Source organism: Paroedura picta, chromosome 6 (assembly GCF_049243985.1).
Source record: "Paroedura picta isolate Pp20150507F chromosome 6, Ppicta_v3.0, whole genome shotgun sequence".
NCBI classification, from domain to species: domain Eukaryota; kingdom Metazoa; phylum Chordata; class Lepidosauria; order Squamata; family Gekkonidae; genus Paroedura; species Paroedura picta.
The window spans coordinates 120638899-120663888 of NC_135374.1; the positions used below are offsets into that span (position 1 = coordinate 120638899).

At 45.7% G+C, this 24990-nt stretch overlaps 1 protein-coding gene across 1 annotated transcript; it reads left to right on the top strand.

Moving 5' to 3' along the window:
• The first annotated feature begins 15147 nt into the window (after positions 1–15147).
• On the top strand, positions 15148–15414 carry LOC143840836 (high mobility group protein HMG-I/HMG-Y-like). Its single transcript, XM_077344309.1, has one exon. It carries the CDS (start codon positions 15148–15150, stop codon positions 15412–15414), a length of 267 nt encoding a protein of 88 aa, XP_077200424.1.
• Positions 15415–24990: the final 9576 nt, after the last annotated feature.

Consider the following 24990-nt stretch of genomic DNA (forward strand, 5'->3'; position numbering starts at 1 on the left):
TGATATCCTTACTCTTCTATATCTGGTTCATGCCTAACATTACGTTCCGGCGCAGTGTTATTCACCATTTGATTTCACAACTGCATCCACTACTTTGATTGAACATAGAGCTAAGAAAGATGAAATCATCAATATATTCAATGTTCTCGTTGTCAATCGTGACTTTGGTGCTATTGCCAGTAGTTGCCATCATCTTGGTCTTTTTGATATTTAGGTATAGTCCCATCTTTTCACTTTCTTCTTTTAGTCTCTTTATCAAGGTCTTCAGATCACGCTCCGATTCAGCAAAGAGTGTTGTATCATCTATATAATGGAATTATTGATGTTACGACCTCCAATTTTGACTCCGATCTTAGATTCTTCCAGATTAAGCTTCTGCATATTGTTGTTGTTGTTGTTAGGTGCAAAGTCATGTCCGACCCATCGCGATCCCATGGACAATGATCCTCCAGGCCTTCCTGTCCTGCATATTACCTCTGCATAAAGGTTAAAAAGAATGGTTAAAAAGAAAAAATTAAGATACACCCTTGTCTCACTCCTTGGCTGACCTTGAACCAATCAGTGTCTCCATATATTGTTCGTACTGTGGCCTCCTGGTTGGTGTACAATGAACTGATGAGATGGGTTAGGTGGGATGACAATTCATGTAAGGCATCTCATAGTTTCTTGTGATCAATACTGTCAACCGCTTTAGAATAATCAATAAAGTATAGATAGATGGCCTTTTGATATTCATGGGTTTTTTCAACAATCCAGCACAAATTTACAATGTGGTCTCGGTTGCCGTAACCATGGCGAAAACCAGCCTGGACATCTGGTAGCTGAGCAACAATGGTTGATTTGAGATGGTTCTGGATGATCTTCAATAAGATTTTACTTGCGTGGGAGATCAGGGCTATAGTTCGATAGTTTGAGCAGATGCGAGCATCACCTTTCTTTAGTCATGGGATAAAAATGGACCTTTTCTAGTCTATTAGCCCTGTGCCAGTTCCCTGAATTTTGTGGCATAATGATGTGATTGCTGCTAGTGGAAGAGATCTGAGTAGTTCCACTGGAATGTTATCTATGCCAGGAGCCTTATTATTTGGGAGCTGTTTCATTGCCCAAATCACTTCTTCTTTAGGTATATAGGTATAGGTATAGGTATCCCCTGTGCAAGCACCAGGTCATGTCTGACCCTTGGGGTGATGCCCTCTAGCATTTTCATGGCAAACTCAATATGGGGTGGTTTGCCAGTGCCTTCCCCAGGCATTACCATTTACCCCCCAGCAAGCTGGGTACTCATTTTACCGACCTCGGAAGGATGGAAGGCTGAGTCAACCTTGAGCCGGCTGCTGGGATTGAACTCACAGCATCATGGGCAGAGCTTCAGACAGCATGTCTGCTGCCTTACCACTCTGCACCACAAGAGGCTCATCTGCCACAAGAGGCTCATCTCGTTAGGTATAGGCGATTCCAGTTCATGTTGAGTGTTTTGGCTGGTGAATGAGGCACCTTGGTATTTGCATATAATTCTTCTACATATTGTTGCCATCGATCCTTGATGTTGGTAACTCAAGTTTTTTCCATTCTTGTCTTTGATGGTCACTTTACAAGCAGTGAATGTGAAGGTGCTCCGGACTTGTTTCACTCTGGTCAGTAACAAGAGAATAAAAACTGAGGCAGCCAAGGCTGCAGATCAAAAGGCCCGGTATTGCCCCAAGGGAATGCATGTAGAGGTGCTGCCACAGGCATGACCATTGACAAGAATCAAATCACAGACCAGAAATACACAAATCAAATCATGAAGCAGGAATACACAATGTCAAATGTCAAGGCACATAGCATGGCAAAAGCATCTCACAAGTACGACATGATGAAAGCATGACATGATGCACACAAGCATAGCACCAGTAAAGGTAAAGGTAAAGGTATCCCCTGTGCAAGCACCGAGTCATGTCTGACCCTTGGGGTGACGCCCTCTAGCGTTTTCATGGCAGACTCAATACGGGGTGGTTTGCCAGTGCCTTCCCCAGTCATTACCGTTTACCCCCCAGCAAGCTGGGTACTCATTTTACCGACCTCGGAAGGATGGAAGGCTGAGTCAACCTTGAGCCGGCTGCTGGGATTGAACTCCCAACCTCATGGGCAGACAGATTCAGACAGCATGTCGCTGCCTTACCACTCTGCGCCACAAGAGGCTCGTATAGCACCAGTATCACATGGCAAAAACATTCTGATTCATACCAGAAAAAGTATGCATTCTCATGAAAGCCCATAAAGAGTAAAACATTGTTGGTCTCAATTTGTATTTTTATTTATTTTATTTATTTTATTTTTATTATCCTGAAAAATGGCTGAGGGAGGTTCACAACACTAATTGATTGATTAATTCATTTAACACTTTCAATTTTTATCCCGCCATTCCCAGCTCAAAGTTAAAACACAATAAAACATAATAGTTCAATAATGCTTCACCTCCCGCCACCTGGGACAGTCCAGCTGGCCAATTTGGTCATTAAAGTGATAAAAAATATGACCCAAGGGGAGGGTGGGGGAAGCGTATGGGAGAGAAGATAAAAGAGAGCCAGATAATTCAAAGCCGCCACAACCTCAATCATAGGCTTCGTAGAAAAGCACGGTTTTACAGGCCCTGTAGAAGTTGTTATTAGCCGTGCTCATAAGGGGAGAAAGACAGGAAGAAGATCTGTAAATTAATAACCAAATAAGCCCCTGAGTCAAAGAGATTTTTTGAAAATTGATAAACCTGAATGCAAACATATATACATATACATATACATATACATATACATATACATATACATATATACATATACATTTATACATATACATTTATACATATACATATACATATATATATATGTGTGTGTGTCTGTGTGTGTGTGTGTCTGTGTGTGTATGTGTATATATGTATATATGTATATACTAGTAATCAAGCCCGCTGCAGCTAAATGCAGCGGGCGCTAGGGACTCACTGTGGGTGAGTACTCCGGCAGCGGCGTTCTTCCGGCGGCGGCGGCGGTCCGATGGGGCGGTGGCTGCCCTGGGCGGCGTTCTTTCGACCGCCAGGCAGGGAGCTCCCTCGAGCGGTGGCCTGACGCGGCGAGAGGCGAGAGGCGCGAAGCGCCTCTCGCCGCGTCAGGCCGGGAGCAACTGCGAGCCACGCTGCGCGCGGCTAGCAGTTGCTGGGGCTGGGAAGCCCACCTGTTCTGCTGCTGCTGCTGCTGCTGTTAAAACGGCGCAGGCCAGGGAGGCAGGGCGGCGCTGCCGTTCCAGAGCCAGCGTCTTTCATCCCGACGCGCCCTCAGGGGGCTTGAACCCACTTTCCCTTCACGGGGTTGCAGGCGCCCAGCCCTCCGCGGCGCTTCCTTCTGGCCTCAGCTGCCAGCCATTGCGGGCGATTCGGAGCCCCGCCATCTCTGCCCGCAAGCGCGCCCCCTCCCCGCCCCGAAGCCCACCTTCCCGGAGCAAGCGAGCCCAGGCCACCTTCCAGCCACGCCTTTCCCCCGAGGGACGCGCAGGAGGGCAGGGACGCCCACTTGACACCCTCTTGACACCCCCCCACCCCCCGTCTCTTGGTGCGGCGCGACCCTTCCTCCTCCCCCCCTTCAAAGGCTCCAGCACTTGAGCACGCCAAGGGAAGGGGGGGCAGACAACGGACGTGGTTACCCAGTAACTCTCTGGGAACGTCGGAGCTCTCGTCAGTCATCGTGGCCCTTTGGCTGGGGGTTTATTGGCCGTGCTCGGCTGCGCGGGCGGGTGTGTTGGTTGCTGGTGACAACGACGGGCTTCTTCGCCACGCACGCGTAGATGTAGAAAAATAATCCCAAAAATGCTCTTCACAAAAAATTGAGCGCTCTGGGAAGAGGAAGGTCCGGAGGGGGAGCAGAAAGAGGAAAGTCCCGGCGCTGCTGCTGCCGCCGCCCTCTTCTTCGGGCGGGGGGGGATGGAGAGAGGGGGGTCTCCCTTCCGAGCTTATGACGCGTCAGGCCTCCAGGCAGGGAGCCCCCGGCAGCCGCGCTTCGCGCGACTGCCGGGGGCTCCCTCGGGCGGCGGCCTGATGCGGCGAGAGGCGCTTCGCGCCTCTTGCCGCATCAGGCCGGGAGCAACTGTGAGCCGTGCACAGCGCGGCTCGCAGTTGCTGGGGCTGGGAATCGGAGGGACCAATCGGCAGGCGCGAAGTGCCTGCCGATTGGTCCCTCCGATTGTCTGTCGTGAGGAAGGGTCCAATCCGGACCCTTCCTCATCACGGACAAATCCCACCTAGCAAGCCCTTAACCATTTATTTAGTCCGTGGTGCCCGCGGCGCCACGGGCGGTTTAAAGATAGTCATCATGAAAAATAAGGGAGCATTTTTTAAAAAAATCATGATACTTTCAGAACATCCTTAAAGACTAATTACACCATAATTATAAAAGTTACTGCATTATTCTCAATAGTGTGCCATTTTTATGGTCCTACATTTATAAAATACACCACAGTTGTGTCTCAATCACAAATAATTTAACACAATGGAATATTCAGAAACACTAGGTCTTGCAGGTGAGGACAAAATGATCAAACAAATACGTGTTTTTTTTAATTGCTGTTTATTTAATTATATCAGTTAGCTTTTTCTCCATTAGAAACTTGGGTGATCACTCCCCAGAAGGTAAAGTGACCAGGTCATGGGGAACAGGGGCAGGGGGTTAGCAACAGTAAGCAGTATAGCCAACCAGAAAGTTTTACCACCAAGAAACATCTTGATCCTCTGGGGGGGGGGATAAAAGAACAGATTTTACAAGCCAGTGGTTCTGAAAAGGTTTACATGGGCCGGAGGTGATTATAGAGGCATTAAATGAGCAACCAATTGATGAGCGCAATCCAGATCATCAATAAGCAATCCAGATGTTCAGCACAAGTGAATGGCGAGATTGATGAGTCCTTTGGATCAGCCAGGAGAAGCAGTAGGAGTTTGACAGGTTATTTACTGGCTGCCATAACCTTTAATGTTGCTCTATGAATCAGACAGTTGAGACGGGCAGCGAGGATAACCTCAGTGGGAGGGGGCCAGCTTTGCTTTTCCCACAGCGCCTCCACCTGGGTGTCAAAGCCACTGCACAAGGGTCGCCCACTTTTATCATGACTTACAACTCTTACTGAGGCAGCAGAGCATAGTGGATATGCTTTCGGGTTAGGGGGTTAATTACTGGGCAGTATGATTTAGTCTTTCCTTAGACTGATCTGAAACAAGAGTCTCATTTAATATCCTTTCATTTGTCCAAACTAATTTATGCAAAACCACGCTGCACAGATAGATTCAGGTGGGGAGCCATACTGGTCTGAAGCAATAGAACAAGGGTTAGTCTTGTGGCACTTTTAAGGCTGCCAAAGTTGCACAGAGAGTCTCTATATGTTTTGAATGCTGTTTTAATGCTGTAACAGCATTTTGAAAGTATGCGGTTATTAGTTACTTTTGTGGATGAATTACAGATGCACATTCACAGCGCTTTGAGGTTTAAAAGAGAGGTAGTTTTTACGGGAAAGATTACACATGAAAATATATATTTACTTGTAGGTGCGAAAAGGATCTAAGGGTCTTTGTAGATAATATGTTGAAGAAGAAGAAGAGTTCAGTTTTATATGCCACTTTTTCTCTATCCGAAGAAGTCTCAAAGCGGCTTACATTTCCTTTCGTCTCCCCACTACAGACACCCTGTGAGGTAGGTGAGCCTGAGAGAGCCCTGATATTACTGCACATTTAGAACAGCTTTATCAGTGCTATGGCGAGCCCAAGGTCACCCAGCTGATTGCATGTGCGGGAGCGCAGAATTGAACCCGGCTCACCAGATTAGAAGTCCGTGCTCCTAACCACTACACCAAGCTGGCTCTGAACATGACTCAGTGCCTTAAAAGGCAAATTTTGGGCTGTATCAAATGGAGTATTGAGTCCAGATCACGAGAGGTGATGGTACTGCTTTACTCTGCTATGGTTCGGCCTCACTTGGAGTACTGTGTTCAGTTTTGGGCACCCCAGTTGAAGAGGGATGTAGACAAACTGAAGCGTGTCCAGAGGAGGACAACAAAGATGGTGAGGGGTTTGGAGATCAGTTTGGGTTGGGGAGAAAGTGGGGGCCAGGGAGTGGGGAGGGGGCCGCCAATGGGAGGGGCCTCTTGCAACCACCCACTGCCCACTAGCGCCCGCTGTATTTCGGATAAAGTGGACTTAATTTCTAGTAATAATAATAAAAAAACGTCTGGTTCAACAGAATAATTCTGGAAATGAATATATTTCCAACTTGTCTAGGATTGGTGGGGTGAAAAATCTAAATATAAATAAATAATTATAAAATATCTAATAAAGTACAGGAATAGCCTCTTGTGTCGCAGAGTGGTATGGCAGCAGACATGCAATCTGAAACTCTGCCATGAGGCTGGGAGTTCAATCCCAGCAGCTGGCTCAAGGTTGACTCAGCCTACGAAGCCTATGATTGAGGTTGTGGCGGCTTTGAATTATCTGGCTCTCTTTTATCTTCTCTCCCATACGCTTCCCCCACCCTCCCCTTGGGTCATATTTTTTATCACTTTAATGACCAAATTGGCCAGCTGGACTGTCCCAGGTGGCGGGAGGTGAAGCATTATTGAACTATTATGTTTTATTGTGTTTTAACTTTGAGCTGGGAATGGCGGGATAAAAATTGAAAGTGTTAAATGAATTAATCAATCAATTAGTGTTGTGAACCTCCCTCAGCCATTTTTCAGGATAATAAAAATAAAATAAATAAAATAAATAAAAATACAAATTGAGACCAACAATGTTTTACTCTTTATGGGCTTTCATGAGAATGCATACTTTTTCTGGTATGAATCAGAATGTTTTTGCCATGTGATACTGGTGCTATACGAGCCTCTTGTGGCGCAGAGTGGTAAGGCAGCGACATGCTGTCTGAATCTGTCTGCCCATGAGGTTGGGAGTTCAATCCCAGCAGCCGGCTCAAGGTTGACTCAGCCTTCCATCCTTCCGAGGTCGATAAAATGAGTACCCAGCTTACAGGGGGGTAAGCGGTAATGACTGGGGAAGGCACTGGCAAACCACCCTGTATTGCGTCTGCCATGAAAACGCTAGAGGGCGTCACCCCAAGGGTCAGACATGCTTGCACAGTGGATACCTTTACCTTTACCTTTAAAGTACAGGAAACCTCAGGGGCTTTCCGCACTCCTTCAAAATCGCACAATGGTTGCCAATTGAAATCACTACAGTTTTGCCATTATGCACAACGTCGTTGACAATCTGCCACACACCTGAAACCGATCCGCAAAAAGCGCTTCCTTGTAGCGCTTTCAGGGAAATCCCCAAAAGTGGATTCACCCTCCGGAAAGCGCTACACTCCTGCAACCAATCTGCAACACTAGCGGGAAAGTTCTGTGCGTTACCATTGTTGTGGTTTCTACAAAGTCCCTCCCCCTGGCTCTCTCCTCTGATCTTCCGGCGAAGCGATCGCCATTTTTTTTTTCTCCGAGCAAGCGGAGATCAAATCACCGGCAAGCCTTTGTTTACCCAGTGAGGCTTCCCCGGCTGCAGTCCCTCCCCAAAGCTCTTTACAGTCTCTTTACAGTCACTAAGCACAAACAACAGAGAAGCCCGTTTGCTGATTTATTTTCCCTTTATTTTTTACACTGTTTTCGGCTGAAAATCGGGCCCGTGAGGGGGGGGATTTTTTTTTTCACTCAGGGGGAGCGTGGCAACGATGAAACGACAGCTCAAACATACCTGCCAGCTGGATGGGTCTCTCCGTTGCAACGAATCCACACATATTCGTTGCAATGGGTGTGTTTTTTTAAAAAAAAAACCTTTCTTAAAGGGAAAGAGGCTGTTTAGGAGCATGCTAACGGCTGCCCATTGGCTGCTTGACGGCCAGGGGTGGGACAAGCTCGGCAATAGAGCTTCCTTTCTAGCGATTTTTGCTGAGACCGGAAGCTTGTGGGAAACGATGGAAACGCAACTGGATTCCACTACAAAGTCAGGTATGCATAATGACGAATTCCACTATTTTAAATGGCGATTTTTCGTTCAGCAAACAATTTGCTACAAGGATCCCGGTGCGGAAAGCCCCTCAGAACTCCTTGTTACTTGTGTTTTGTTTTCAGTTCTTCTTTTTCTCTTATTCTTGTGTAGGGTTGCTAGCCACAAGGTGAGGCATGGGGATCCCCTGTAATTACAGTTCCTCTGGAGATAATTGATGGCTTGGAGGGTAGATTGGCATTGTAACCCCCCCCCCTGAAATCCATATCCTCTCCAGGCCCCACTCCCAAATCTCTACCTGGATCTGGCTACCCTGCCCCTCAATACCCTGTCAGTGGCCAAGGGGGAACTTCTTGTGAGGTAAGTGCAATCCATTTTATGGAGTCAGACATCCTGGAATGTGAAGTCAAATGGGCCTTAGGAAGTCTGAGCAACAATAAAGCTAGTGGTGGTGACAGCATTCCAGTTGAACTATTCAAAATCTTAAAGGACGATGCAGTAAAAGTGCTACACTCAATATGCCAGCAAATTTGGAAAACTCAGCAATGGCCACAGGATTGGAAAAGGTCAGTTTACATTCCAATCCCAAAGAAGGGCAATGCCAAAGAATGTTCAAACTACCGCACCATTGCACTCATTTCTCATGCTAGCAAAGTTATGCTCAAAATCCTACAAGCTAGGCTCCAGCAATATGTGGACCGAGAACTTCCAGAAGTACAGGCAGGATTTCGAAGAGGTAGAGGAACTAGAGATCAAATTGCCAACATACGCTGGTTCATGGAAAAAGCTAGGGAGTTCCAGAAGAACATCTACTTCTGCTTCATTGACTATGCTAAAGCCTTTGATTGTGTGGAGCACAACAAATTGTGGCAAGTTCTTAAAGAGATGGGAATACCAGAGCATCTTATTTGTCTCTTGAGAAATTTATATGCAGGTCAAGAAGCAACAGTGAGAACTGAACATGGAATCACGGATTGGTTCAAAATTGAGAAAGGAGTTCGGCAAGGCTGTATACTGTCGCCTTGCCTATTTAACCTGTATGCGGAGCACATCATGAGAAAGGCGGGATTAGAGGAGTCACAAATTGGGATCAAGATTGCAGGGAGAAATATCAACAACCTCAGATATGCAGACGATACCACTCTAATGGCAGAAAGTGAAGAGGAACTAAAGAGCCTGTTGATGCGGGTGAAGGAGGAGAGTGCAAAAGTTGGCTTGAAACTCAACATCAAGAAAACAAAGATCATGGCAGCCGGCCCTCTCAATTCCTGGCAAATAGATGGGGAAGAAATGGAGATAGTGACAGATTTTATTTTCCTCGGCTCCAAGATCTCTGCAGATGGGGACTGCAGCAAAGAAATTAAAAGACGCTTGCTCCTAGGGAGGAAAGCTATGGCAAATCTAGACAGCATCCTAAAAAGCAGAGACATCACCCTACCAACAAAAGTGCGTTTAGTCAAAGCTATGGTATTCCCAGTTGCAATGTATGGCTGCGAAAGTTGGACCATAAGGAAGGCCGAGCGTCAAAGAATTGAGGCTTTTGAACTCTGGTGCTGGAGAAGACTCTTGCGAGTCCCTTGGACTGCAAGGCGAACAAACCGGTCAGTCCTAGAGGAGATCAGCCCTGACTGCTCTTTAGAAGGTCAGATCCTGAAGATGAAACTCAAATACTTTGGCCACCTCATGAGAAGGAAGGACTCCCTGGAGAAGAGCCTAATGCTGGGAGTGATCGAGGGCAAAAGAAGAAGGGGACGACAGAGAATGAGGTGGCTGGATGGAGTCACTGAAGCAGTAGGTGCAAACTTAAAAGGACTCCAGGGAATGGTAGAGGACAGGAAGGCCTGGAGGATCATTGTCCATGGGGTCGCGATGGGTCGGACACGACTTCGCACATAACAACAACAAAAGTCATGTGATATCAAACTGTGGCTTCTCTTTTCTTTTTTAAAAATGGAACCAGGATTCTCAAGAAAAGAGTTATTTTTGGAGCAAAAAATCTGTTGTAATTCTGAAGCAGACCCCATTAAGCAACACTGTCTAAACAAACGCACCACGTCGTACTGGAGGAGTTTTATCACACAGAGAAATTTCGGCATTAGAAGAGCAGAGCACAGCCTTGGAGATAGACTAGTAATTAAATATTGATTACTTTATCTGGCACATGGGTACAGCTCTAAACAAATGCAGGATCATTTTAACCCCCCCCCCTTTTTTTTTTTGTGAACACAGACATTCATGAGGACATTTATTTTCCAGATTATGATATATGAAGCGTGGCTCCTACCACTGATTTACTGATCTTGCTTGGGCTCAATCCATGCCACATCAATACAGTTCATTCTAAGAGTGGTGGGATGATTAGCAAAAGATCAGCTTCATGAGGAATTAAGAGGGATAAACTTTCAAAACTTAGAAAACAATCAGGTTTGAACTTGTTATGAAGCAAGTCAGCAATGCCTAACTGTAATCTTGGCTTTTCAAAAGGTTTCCGGGACTCATAATTCTGTTCTAGAGGTATGTCCTGTACTGGTTGCTTACAGTCAGGTTATTCTGAAGTTGTTTTCTTCTAACTCCACTTCTCTCCCTATCTTAATTTTTACCACTGGATAAGTTTAGCAACTTGTTTTGATGTGCATCGTCCTTTTCCTTTTCCTTTTCCTTTTCCTTTTCCTTTTCCTTTTCCTTTTCCTTTTCCTTTTCCTTTTCCTTTTCCTTTTCCTTTTCTTTTTCTTTTTCTTTTTCTTTTTTGTCGGCTATAGACTTTATTCAAATTTCAGTTCAAAAGTTCTTTGTATGCAGTTATTAGTTACCTTTGTAGATAAGGCATGGATTCAGACTCGCAGCACTTTGAGATTTAAAAGTGTCAGGATCCAGGGTATCATGGATCCCCTCACAACCAACAGACAGGAGTCCCAGGCAGAGGAACAATACTGGAGATAGACTTTATTGAGGAAGAGTCAGGAAGCAGCACAAAAGAGTCATAGTACTAGCAAGATTTCTGATGTGCAGGAGGGCTCCTTGGGCTTAAGGAAGATGTACACACATTTCCGAAGGCCACAGCTTTATTATTAACTCTGCAGGAATGTTGGCGCAGCATGAAAAAAGGATTCTGACTTGCAGTCAATTGACCACAAGAACCTGGACCCCAACATGGCCTACCTGATCCCCCCACCAGGAGCATGGGTCCCCTTGCAGCTGGGATCCCACCAAAGGGAAGTGTCCAGCAATGCCCTGGGGCACACCTAGTTCTCCTGTAAGGAATACAGGTCCCCTTGCCACTGGATTCCCACCCACTTCCCTTGGTCCCACCCCAGGCCACCCAGTACTGCAAGCCCCATGCTCCCCCTGCTGTGTCGGTCCCATCTGCAGACTGGCACCTCTAAGGTGGCCCCTAACCTGGGGAGTCTGATGCACAGACTGAACTCCCTCCAAACATGCCAAACCACCAGCTGTTACGAAGTGCATTGAAAGACATATGACAGTGGCCCACTCCATACCATAAACAGTATGAGCTAACATACCATACAAATTGTGCTTGTAAGGCGGCTTGGGATGAGGTGGCTTTGTTGTATAACTAGTAGTGGTGGTGTAGTTAGTGCATTTAGTAGTAGTGGGATGCCTATGAATTTGGGGGTTAAAATTGATTAAACAGGTTTATTGTCATTTTCAGGGTTAGTGTTGGTGGTTTTGATGTGGGCTGGTTTTAGTGAAAGGTATAATACGGTAGAAATGGTGTAGTAAAGATATGGTAGTGAAAATAGTAAGTCATGTAAACACTATGGTGACAAATCGTGGGGCTGGGTTTAGTTGAGGCACACTCTAAGGGGCATATGCCCATGGGCTGGTTTAAAAGGCCTGTGCTCTAAATGTTAAGCTACTTAAAGATAGTTGCAGCATCGTATCTGATCACCCCTCAAAAACATAGATTCGACTATGATTGACATGAAGCTGTGATTTGCTCCACAGATCTCTGAACATTGGCCATCTAATTCCCATTGTTGGAACTGCTCATGATTGTAGTACGTCTTTGGCAGTAATAACCAGACATGTTGGAGAGTTAGTTGGCACTAGCATGTGGTGGTCAACTTCTAGGAGGCGGTGTTGTCCTGGGGCCAGGTCTGGTGTTTGTGCTTTGTACGAGTCAAATGTTAGATCATTGTAGTCAGAGTACTCATAGCTTCAATATCACTGGTGGTCGATTGCTTTGATTGTAATGTGTAGGTGGCCAATTTGGTCTATTAGGTAAAGGATGTGTGGTGATGGGAGGGCAATAAGTACTAGAATAATTTTGGTAGGATTGTTTAGATTGTTTCTACTGCTTGGGCGTCTATGGTGCCCATATGTGAGAGTGTTGTTGTGATCATAGAATCATAGAATCATAGAATAGGATTATAGCTGCAGATAAAGCCTGGATTAGGAAGTACTTTGTGGCGGCTTCTATGGCGCGAGGGTGGTGTGGATTATGATTATTGGTAGAATGCTGAGTGTATTCAGTTCTAGTCCAAGACAAGCCAGGAGTCAGTGATGGCTTGATATTGTGATGGCAGTGCTGGTTAAAAGGCCAGTGATTAGGAGTGCTCATACTATAGGGTTTATTAGTATAGGAAGGGGTTAGACCAACATTTTTGGAATATGGATCTGAAAGCTTTTTTAGCTGACTTTACTAAAAGGTAAAAGGTAAAAGGTAGTGTGGTAGTACATAAGATTTTGGATTTTAAAGTCTAGGTTCAAGGCCTAGTCTTTTAAGAAGCGAGGGACCTGTCCCTATGATGTACTCTATCAAAGTAGTCCTTATTGTGTTCGGGCATACTTCCAGTTTAATGTTGGGGAGCCAGCAGTATTAATGGGAATTATGATGGATCATAAATATAGGGCTAAAATAGTAAGTAGGAAGTACATCCATACTAGGTGTATTAGGTGGCCGTAGCGAAATCGTGGGTGCAAGGCTCGAATTCATAGAAAGCTCAATGTTAAAAGGGTGGTGGAGAGTGCAATACAAAGTGAAAATATTTCGTTGGTGTGGTGGAATGAACAGTATGCATGAGATTGTGTTTATTATTAAGATATTAGCATACTCTGTTAGGAAAAATAATGTGAATAGGCCGGGTGAGTATTCTACGTTAAATCTGGATACCAGTTCTGACTTGCCCTCCGTGAGGTCGAATGGTGCTCAATTGGCTTCTGGTAGGATCGAAATATATCATATTATTGCTATTGGTCAGCTGTAGATGATATGTGGCTTCTTGGGTAATTGGTAGCATTTTTATGGTAAATCCCTGTCAAGTGATGGCCACTTCATATGCTACTGCTCATAGTGCCCCGATGAGGACGTAATTTGAATTAGAGGCTCAGCCTAATCATAAAATTGGCCATTTGGTCCCGGACTGACAAGCGGAGGGCCCAATTGGCAGGTGCTTCACACCTGCCGATTGAGCCCTCTGCTTGTCAGTCAGGGGAAAGGGGCCAATGGCCACCCTTCCCCATCCTGGACTGGGCCCACCCCAACCCCCCTTACTGCTTTATTTATACCGCTCCCGTGGAGCGGTTAAAGATAGGCCTGTGTTTGGTGGGTGGGAGGGAAGCTGTTCCCACGGAGGAAGCTGTCCCCCTGCATGTGGTGCCTTTTAAGGCACCCCAGGCCCATGCTTCCTTCCCCTGCCCCAAACATGACACTATGCTGCCATACCTGCCATGCACACTACCAGGTTCAACCCCCACTGCATCCTCCTCTCCTGCCCAGCTCCTCTGCTGCATTAATGGTGGCCAGAGGTAACTCTCAGCCACATTTGTCATAGATGCTTGAATCCCGAAGGGCCAGGGCAGATATATTCTCAAACCTCTGCCCCCCCCCCAAATGCATTGGAAAATCCATTCCTACAGTTGACCCATTTGATCCAGGAGGGTGAGAATAACAGAACCAGCTAGTCTAGTTTTCACTGATTTCTAAGCAGGGACAGGAGATAAGGCATTACCATATCAAATACAACTCTCTACAACAGGGGACTAGGCAGAGAACAAAGGGAACCAGATGAGATGGTTAAACCCTGGGAGTGCATCTCCAGCCTGAGTGATGAATACCAAGACTGACATGGCACATGACATCCACCCACCCTTTAGGACCCCTCCCAGCGGCCCAGATTATGGAGGCTGGAATAAGGTTTGTCAGAATAAGGAATGCAAGGAAACTAGGCATGTAAGTATGCTCTTTCTACTAGTACTCTCCGGGTTATCTCTCGGTGCCTCTGCTCCAGCCGCTCTTCCTCAGGAAGAGATTGTCTTTCTCTACTGGGACTGCCACACTCAGAGTCCCCCCTACTTTTGTCTTGCCAAATGCTTGAGCCCTATTGAAACTCTAAGCCTCCAGGGCTCCTTCTGAATATATTATCTATCTTGTTTCAAATGCAAGTGTTTGTGCTATCTATTACACTGCTCATTGCATTGACAAGTATTCTGGGAAATTGAAATTATTCTGTGCCACCAGAAACAGCTCTTATCCCAACTCCTCTTGCATTGTGGGCTTGCCTCTGCTCAATTCAAATGCCGAAGTCTACCTGGCTCTCTTGCTGGGACTTGGCACCACCACCCAGTGCCAGCTGGCAATTGTCTCTGCAGCTGTCTGGAATGCTGGGGATCCTCTCATGGGGATCCTCTCCTGTCTGGAATGTTGGGGGTCCCAGTAGTAGACACTTCTGAGGATCATCAGGAAGAAGATCACTTGATGGTTAGCCTACCTGATCCCTCCGGAACCCATTTTAACTGTTCCATTAAAGACTGGCAGCAGGTGAAGTGGGCTTTAACCAGAAAGGATTTGCTCCACTCAGGTCCTCCTGATTGGTCATTCTCAAGCAATGTCTCCATGCAATGTTAATTCTTCAGCCATTCCCTTTAACTTTTTGAGGAGTGCTTGTCTTGGAGATTCCCCATCAGAATGGGACCTACCATCTCTCCATAGATCTTGAACATGCCACTTCTTTGCATTTTGATCCTTTGATTAGGGACCCTGAAGCCTTAAGCAATTACCACCTATCCTGTGATGGGATGTTTTGAAAAGGGACTTTACTGAAACTATTACATTTTCCCTTTAAAGAACCTCGGTGCATATCGATCCTTCAGTGTTAAAGATGCCTAGAGCTCATCAAGGAAAGATGAGTGAATCCAGTGCAAAATCAGGCCAATCTTTGGCAGCCAAACAGGACAAGGATGTCTCTGAGAAGAGAGGACAAGGGTGGCCCAGGAAGCAGCCTCAGAAACCTGTCCCCAAGAGACCATGTGGCAGACCCAAGGGGAGCAAAAACAAGGTTGCTTCAAAGGGAAGGAAAACGCCTGGGAGGAAACCTCGAGGCCGACCCAAAAGATCAGAGAAGGAAGAAGAGGTCAACATTTCCCAGGAATCATCTGAAGAGGAGCATTGAAGATGGTCAACTTATTCTACCTCACACGTCAAGTTTCCTATTTCTTGTCAAGTTTTGGGACAGAGGAAGGAACAAAGAATCCTCATTCCTTCCTTGCCCTGCCCCCACAGCATCCCCAATGTTCTCACAGTTACTGAAACTGTTATCTTGAACCCCCAACTTTCTCTAAAAGAAGTCAGTGTAAATTTGCAAGGATTAGACACCTCCTACACGTTGCCAGAATGTTCCTATTTTCTCATGCCTAACTATCAGGGTATCACCAGATGACTCAACATTTGGGAAAGCAAACACCATTTTTGACGAGTTCAGAGAGTGATCTCTGACTGGGTTGCTCCAAGTGGTACAGCTCTGCTGTGTCTGCATTCCCATCCAATGCCCTACAATTACTTTGAAGTTTGACTGCATCCAGCCTATGGTCCCCTTGATCGACCGTTGCTGATCAACACTGAAATGCATGGGATTGGGGGGGCAGGATGGGAATGTTTTGCTGAATCTTGAATTCATTGCCATTCAGAAAGATGATTGCCACCTTCTCCATACAAAAGAGAAGAATGAAATGGAAGCGATAGCCACTTTAAGAGACTTCACAACCCACTTTTGGGTTCTGACCCACATATTGGGTCCCACACATTGGGAAACAATGGTTTAAAACAATAACATCAGTAAAACATCCGCTAGCAGCGTCAGACTGCATTGGCAGGCATTAACAATGGTTCAGCTGTTTACTTCCTTATTACATAAACATGTTACAACAAAAGCAGATGGTAACATTACATGGCAAGGTATCAGCCATCATGGCCCTCATTAGAAGAGGAAACAATGATTTACATATTGTATTTATGGCCTGTGGCAACCACATCTCTGGAAACTCCTAAAAGTCACCATCTGTTTTCTTACTAGTAAGCTGTTCTCAGAGAATCAGGCAAACCTGTAAGATCAGCAAAGGAAACTTTTTTTTTTAAGTTGGGTAAATGACATTATTCGCTATGTCGTAGCCTTCCTATCTGTTGGTAGAAATTCTGCCAAATGACTGGAGTGAGGGGGATGGTGGAGTTATATTATTTTAATCACCTATATGTTTAAAGGAAGATGAGATCTAAAGGAATTAAAAATACAGAGTATATGAGAATGAAGTCCTTTGAAATGTGGTATTTTTTATGGATAGTGTGGACCATCATGAAGACAAAAAAGCAAGCTCTATATCAAATCATTCTGGAACTCTCTCTAGAAGCTAAAATTACCAAACTGAGTGTCAAGTGCAGACAAAACTCACAAACAAACTTCTATAGAAAGAAAGCTTTAATTGGAAGTAGCTCTGAACACTATAACATTCGAAGTCAAGACTGTTCGATGTCAGAAGAGCAAGCAGTTATCAATACAATTCTCCCGCCTAAATCCAAGCATTCCCAAGGGAGGGGGGACCCTCTCACCCAGGTGCCATCCCAGGCTTCCTGCCAAGGTGTTGAAGTTAGCACGGCCTTGGTAGGGCCAGCGCCTCAGGCTAGCTGATAAGATGTTTACAGGAACACGGGCAACAATGTTTCACAGCGGGGAGACTATGCAGTGTGAAAATGCAAGGATCAAAGAAGGGGGGAAATCAAAGGGAAACTACAGCCATAAGCATACTGGTTACACGGGAACATTCTAACAAGGACACAGCATTCCAAGATGGAGTCTCTTAGGTTCACTGAAACTCAAACATGGCAGAGAGCAGGGACTGATCCTGACACTGAGGTTCTCATACTTTGGTCCCATTACAAGAATACAAAGAGTCACTGGAAAAGGCAATCAGGCTGGAAAAGAACTGAAGGCAGCAGAGAAAGAAGAAGACTCAAAAGAAGATGGACTGACTCAATCAAAAAGTCATGGTCCTCAGTTTTCAAGACCAGAGCAGTAAGAGGACATTTTGGAAGTCATTAATTCATAGTCTCACCAGAAGTTGGGAGCAAAGTGATAGCATAACACTCATGCATGAGAACTCAGAACCATTCATACTGAGTGGTTTCCACAAACATGTATTAACACATGATTCCACAGGGGTGGTCAAACTGACGCTCTCCAGATGTCCATGGACTATGATTCCCATGAGCTCCTGCCAGCAGGTAGAAGTGTAGCCCATGGATATCTGCATTTTAGCCCATGGATATCAGCATGGCAGCAGCTGAGGTAGGCCAATGTTGGAGCATTGTGGTGAAGCAGCATGCTCCACCATTAGGGGGGATGCACAGAGGACGCAGTAATATGGCATACGTTGATGTGCTGCTTTCTGCATTTTAGTGACAGACCAACTCCATGCCGAAATGTGTCCCCCTAGAGAATGCCACCCCAGTGGGATGGTTCCATTGGGTGTGGGGGGGGGTCACAGGGAATTTTTTCATTTTACAGGAAGGCAGGATTCCAGGAGACTGTGATCCCATCTTCCTGCAAAAGAGAGCACAAAGCCCACCGCAGCGCAGTACAACTCTGCAAAGAAGGGGGGAGTGATCTGTTCCCTCCCCAGCCACTGTAGAACAGGGAAGAGCTGGTCCTTCTAGGGCTTTTCACGAATATATCATAGAGCAAAGTATTAAAGATAGGTGAGTCTGAGAGGAAACTCAGATGGCTGCATGAGGTGGAGTGGGGAATGTAACCTGGATCTCCAGACTGGAATCAGCTGCTCTTACTACTGTAACACACAGGCTCTATTTGGGACTGTTTGGACAATCAGGTGATAATTTGATTCACAGCTGCCAAGGGATGAACATGCATGCATGAAATTTACCACATTCAAATTTCTTTGAAAGATAATGTACTTATCAATTTAACAGCTTACTTTGCATCTTCATAGAATCATAGAGTTGGAAGGGGCCATACAGGCCAACTATTCCAACCCCCTGCTCAACGCAGGATCAGCCCAAAGCATCCCAAAGCATCCAAGAAAAGTGTGTATCCAAACTTTGTTTGAAGACTGCCAGTGTGGGGGAGCTCACCACCTCCTTAGGCAGCCTATTCCACTGCTGAACTACTCTGACTGTGAAAATTCGTTTCCTGATACCTAGTCTATATCGGTGTACTTGTAGTGTAATCCAGATTGCAGTCCTTCAGTTTATCCATCAGAACATCATGGGGAACCTTATCAAAAACTTTACTAAAATCCAAGTAAATGACATCAACCAAATTTCCACGATCCAGCAAACCTGTTACTTGGTCAGAAAAGGAAACCAGGTTGGTCTGACAGGACCTGTTGGAGACAAATCCGTGCTGACTTCCTTGGATCACCAAATGGTCCTCCAGATGTTTGCAGATCGCTCCCTTTAATATCTGCTCCATTATCTTCCCTACAACAGAGGTCAGACTCACTGGTCTGTAGTTTCCCGGGTCATCCTTCCTCCCTTTTTTGAAGATTGGAATAACGTCTCGACAACCTCTCTGTCCATGTCAACCTGCCACCCAGACACTATCCCTTGGCTACTGCCATCTCGATGTGCCTAAACCCTTTGACCTGTGGGAAAAACAGATGTAAAATAGGCGTTGAGCCTTTCTGCTTTCTCTGCATCCTCCATTAGAGTTTGTCCATCTGCACCCAACAGTGGGCCTATTGCCTCCTTTACTTTACGTTGTCTCCTCACATAACTGGCAAATCTTTTCTTGTTACAATGGGCTTCCCTGGGCAATCTTAGCTCACTCTCAGCTTTGGCCTTTCTGATGATTGATCTACAGTGCCTAGTAACCTGTAGGTACTCTTCTTTAGAACTCTGTCCTTCTCTCCCTTTCCTGAAAATTTATCTTTTCTTTCTTAGTTCCTCTTGAAGTTCTCTGTTCATCCAAATAGGCTTCTTAGAGCTCCTGCAGTGTTTAATCTTTCTGGAATAGTCATGGATTGAGCATGCAATAGCTCTTGTTTGAATAGCACCCACCCTTCACATGTTCTCTTCCCTTCCAGCATTCTCGTCCATGGTATGACAGTCATCATATCTCTGAGTTTATTAAAGTTTGCCCTACAAAAACCCAACATCCGCGTCTGGCTCCAAGCTTCCTTCCTCAAAAGGAATTCTATGAGGACATGGTCACTTCTCCCTAGGGCCCCATCTCCTTCACCCCATCCACCAACTCTTGCCTGTTCATCAGTATTGTCCAGTATGGCTGAACCTCCTGTGGGTTCATCTACCATTTGATAAATGAAATTGTCATCCAGGCAGGTCAGAAAGTTGCATGACTGAGGACGCTTTGCAGAGTTTGTTTCCTAGCACGCATCTGGGAAATTGAAGTCACCCATGATGACAAGGTCCTGCCGCTTGAATATTTTCCCAAACTGCTCACAAAGTGCAGCATCCACATCCGTTTGTTTTCCCCTTGGTTATTTTTACCCAGATGCTTTCCACTGTAGATATACTCTCCTTCACTAGAATTTCCTGACAGGTAAGCCCTTTCCTCACATACAGTGCCACTCCTCCGCCTCTTCTATCTATTCTGTTTTTTCTTAACAATTCATATCCATCAACTATTACATTCCAGTCATGAGAATCATTCCACCAAGTTTCTGTGATGCCTACTAGATCATACCTTTCCATCAGCATGAGAAGTTACTCGGATAGGGAAAAGCGCCATATAAGAACCAACTCTTCTTCTTCTTGGCAGACCAGGGACTCAATCCAGGTATGGATTAAGGCTGAATGAGGTGGGCACCCATAAGCCCTCATGTCCCATTGCCTCCTCATGTTGAGGTCTCCAGAGGTAGGGATCTGCCTTCCTGGCTGGGAAGAGACGGATACTCATAGCATCTGGAGCCCAGATGGCTGCATGGGGGGGGGGGGTGTTGTTCATTTGCCATGTTGTGCCAATGCTTGTTTGCAGCGAGGGGAAATATCAAAAAACTGTGGCCTTATATTTGCCAACTAGAATGTGTTGCCTCTTCTTGGCCGGATGCCATTCTGCTAGTCAACCAATTAAAAAAAAATAACTCCCACCCATTCGGGAAATCCTTCCAAGATTATCAAGAAACCATCAATTCACAGAGCCATTCCGCACTCCAAAATTGCACAATAGTTGCAAATTGAAATCGCTACTAATTTGCTGTTATGCACAACGTCGTTGACAATCTGCAACGCTCCTGAAACCAATCTGCAAAAAGTGCTTCGTTGTAGCGCTTTCAGGGAAATCCCAAAAAATGGATTCACCCTCCGGAAAGCAACCATTCTGCAACACTAGTGGAAAAGTTCTGTGCGTTACCATTGTTGAGGTTTCTGCAAAGTCCCTCCCCTGGCTCTCTCCTCTGATCTTCCGGCGAAGCGATCACCATTTTTTTTTCTCCGAACGAGCGGAGATCAACTCACCGGTGAGCCTTCGTTTACCCAGTGAGGCTTCCCCAGCTGCAGTCCATCCCCAGAGCTGTTTTAAGTCACCAAGCACCAAGCACCACACAGCCCCGTTTGCTGGTTTATTTTCCCTTTATTTTTCACTCTATTTTCGGCCAAAAATCACGCCCGTGGGGGGGGGGGTATTTTTTTTTCACTCGGGGGGAGCGTGGCAACGATGAAATGGCAGCTCAAACACCACCTGCTTGCTAGATGGGTCTCTCCTTTGCAACGAATCAAAGCAGATTCGTTGCAACGTGTGTGTTTTTTTTAAACCTTCCTTAAAGGGAAAGGGGCTTTTCGGGAGCATGATAACGGCCGCCCATTGGCTGCTCGTTTTGATTGATGGCCAGGGGCGGGACAAAGCTCAGCAATATCGCTTCCTGGCTAGCAATTTTTGCCGAGACCAGAAACCTGTGGGAAACGACAGAAACGCAACTGGATTCCACTACAAAGGCAGGTATGCATAATGACGAATTCCACTATTTAAAATGGCGTTTTTTCATTCCGAAACCAATTTGCTACATAGATCCTGGTGCAGAATGGCAGACAGAGTTGGGTCTACATCAGAAGAAAACAACAACATGCTTCCTAGTTTGGGTGGTGAGATAATTAATGCTTAAACTTTCTCAAAGCTACTAGTCTTGTACACATGCCTATAAACTGTTCAATTCAGTTGGCCTCATCTGGACAGCGGGTAGGCTACATGTGGGCAGGATCACAGCCAAACCCTTTTTATAAATCATATACTGGGGGAGAGTAATATTTCCCAACTTAAAATCAAGTATGAAAACAAGACAGGAGGGAAATAGCCTTCCAGAGCATATTTCCTTTCTGTAATATTTATGTAAAAGCCTCTTGCAATATCCTAATGGCATTTTGTCGTAATCCCTGAGGAGTAATAATTCTGCCCGAAGAGGAGACAGGCTAGATGGTGATCTCCTTGTTGCCAGTGACCTATAAATGACATTTTGTACCCAATTAATTAGACAGTTTTCTTTAGAAGGAAATGGCATGTTGTGCATAATTAGAATTTCCACCCTAGTTAGAATCATTGTTTCGTTACAGCAAGGAAGCTAGCCAATGGCACTGAAATCTTATTCTGTGTTGATTGCATGGTCTGGACCAGAAGAGATACGACTGACAGAGAATGTAGAATTTATTCTCCCAATCTAAGTGACACTATTTGTCCAGATATACACCTAAATGTCAACAAACCTACCTTCAGAACTACAGAGTGGTTCATTATATAAACTTGAGCCTCCAACAGCTGACTTTCCGGTAACAGACAATAGTGAACATACAGTTAAATCAGTACATTTTGAGTGCTTAATACAGACTGGGACAAAAATAATTATTTTTAAAAACAGCAAGCTGATATTGTTGTTGTTGTTAGGTGTGAAGTCGTGCCCGACCCATCGCGACCCAATGGACAATGATCCGAGGGCTATCATGTCCCCTCTCAACCTCCTTTTCTCCAGGCTGAACATTCCCAAGTCCCTCAACCTATCTTCATAGGGCTTGGTCCCTTGGCCCCAGATCATCTTCATCGCTGTACCCTTTCAATTTTGTCTATGTCCTTCTTGAAGTGAGGCCTCCAGAACTGCACACAGTACTCCAGGTGTGGTCTGACCAGTGCCGTATACAATGGGACTATGACATCTTGTGATTTTGATGTGATACCCCTGTTGATACAGCCCAAAATGGCATTTGCCTTTTTTACCGCTGCATCACACTGCCTGCTCATGTTTAGTTTACAGTCCACAAGTACCCCAAGGTCTCATTCACACACAGTATTACCTAGACGCGTATCCCCCATCCAAAAGGCATGCTTTTCATTTTTCTGACCCAGATGCAGAGATTTACACTTATTTTTATTAAATTGCATCTTGTTCTCATTTGCCCATTTTTCCATTGTGTTCAGATCTCGTTGAACTCTGTCTCTATCTTCCGGAGTATTCGCCAGTCCTCCCAATTTGGTATCATCTGCAAACTTGATGAGTAGTTCCTCCACCCACTCATCTAGATTATTAATAAATATGTTTAAAAGTACCGGACCGAGCCCTGAGGTACCCCGCTACTCACCTCCCTCTAGTCTGATGAAACACCATTGACAAGAACTCTTTGAGTGCGGTTCTCTAACCAATTCCATATCTACCTAACTATCTGAAAATCCAGATTGCAGTCCTTCAATTTATCCATCAGAACATCATGGGGAACCTTATCAAAAGCTTTACTAAAATCCAAGTAAACAATAACAACCGAATTTCCACGATCCAGCAAACCTGTTACTTGGTCAAAAAAGCTGTCCGTAATGCACAGCTCTGGTCTGTGAACTCCTCCCCTTTGGTGTAGTGGTTAGGAGTGCGGAATTCTAATCTGGCATGCCAGGTTCGATTCTGGGCTCCCCCACATGCAGCCAGCTGGGTGACCTTGGGCTCGCCACAGCACTGATAAAACTGTTCTGACCTGGCAGTGATATCAGGGCTCTCTCAGCCTCACCCACCCCAGAGGGTGTCTGTTGTGGGGAGAGGAATGGGAAGGTGACTGTAAGCCGCTTTGAGCCTCTTTCGGGTAGGGAAAAGCGGCATATAAGAACCAACTCTTCTTCTTCTTCTTAATTTGGGTCAGAGTAATAATGCTGTCTTCTAAGCCCCTAATCCTTTCCTCCAAAAGTCTTACCAGCTTACACTTGGGGCAGATGTAGTCCATCTTGTCTTCTGGGAGGAAGGCAATCATGTCACACTCACTGCAGATGATGGGATGAGTGTCCTGGAGGTCCATTGTAACTTCTAGGCAGTGCAACTACTAGGGAAATATAATCTACTGATTCTAATTGCTAGGCCAAGAACCCCAGGCTAGGAGCTGCAGGCCAGGAGCCCTTTGTCTCTCACCCTTCGGCTCGTGCCAAAGGCTCGCTCCTCTGGGGAGGAGTAGCCCTTTTTAATCCTCCTAGCAATCACCCAGCAATCACCTCACTCAACACCACAATAGCCTCACCTGGTCAGCAGCAGTACTGCCAGGTAGCCCTCTCCACATGCTCTTTGTTATCTGAGCTCTGCCTCTGGCGAGGAGCAGCTCTTTTTAATCCTCCCAGCAATCACCCAGCAATCACCTCACTCAGCACCACAATAGCCTCACCTGGTCAGCAGCAGCACTGCCCAGTAGCTCTCTCCACGTGCTCTCAGTTGTTATATAATTATAACAATTATAGGAGGTGTCATGGCCCTATCTCCAGAGGGTGCCTCTGCACCACTGCCTGAGCTCATTCTGCCAGCTCCCTCGGAGGAAGAAGTGGAGGAGCTGGAGCAAAGCAGCAGGGTGCTGCTTAGAGAGGCAAGTCCTGATAGGGAGCCACAACTAGGTCCCAGCCAGGCAAGCACCATGCCCTACGCACCAGCATTACCTCAGCCTGTAGCAACACCCCTGAACAGCCCAGACTCATCTCCAGAGCGCAGGAGGGAATGCAGGAGGACAACATTGGCAACATGAAGGAAAAGTGCTCGGCTTAGACTAAAGCAACAAGCTAGGTTGGGCTCAGGTGGGGCTCATTCATCGGAGGAAGGCTGAGTGCCAGGTGCAGCCACTTGGTGTGACAGCTCAGCTTGTTCTTAAGTATAGCAGAAGTGCTTCTCAGTGTGGGTGCAACCTTGTGCACATGTCCACCCATTGCCTTTACTGGTTTCCTGCTCACCGACGCTTTGTCGAAGCTCTGTTTGACTGATTCCCGGCTTGACCCTTGCTTCACTTGACTAGACTATGCTTTGATTGAATGCTCCACAGATTCCCGGCTTGACCTTGGTAAAGATAAACGACAACTCTTTCGGTTCTCCTTTGGACTTCATCCGTTAACAATTCCTGATAAGATCCAGCCTGGACTTTTGACTGCTCTCTGATACACGCTTTGAACTTGCTTGTCTCTGTAACCGTGCTTGCCCTCACACTAACCCTGCGTGTGCCCGGCTAGGGCAGCACAGGAGGTATGTATTGTTTGAGACTGGAATAACGACTGTGTTAAGATAAATATGTTCTCTTCTGTTCTGAAAAAATGGTTGACAAGCTTATACTAATTGTATGCTTTTATATTTTAGAAAAACAACCAGTGATGAAAACTCACTTAAAAACGATGATAATCTGGAGGCCGTTTTGGTTGTTCTATTAAAAAAAGAGATAAGACATTTTTAGTTATATTTATTGTGAAATTGTTTATTGTAGCCTAGGGTAGGTTCTTTCTTCTGTTATT

Bases quoted from the DNA above. Each gene is read 5' to 3' on its own strand.
- LOC143840836 (XM_077344309.1), top strand. From the start codon at position 15,148: ATGAGTGAATCCAGTGCAAAATCAGGCCAATCTTTGGCAGCCAAACAG.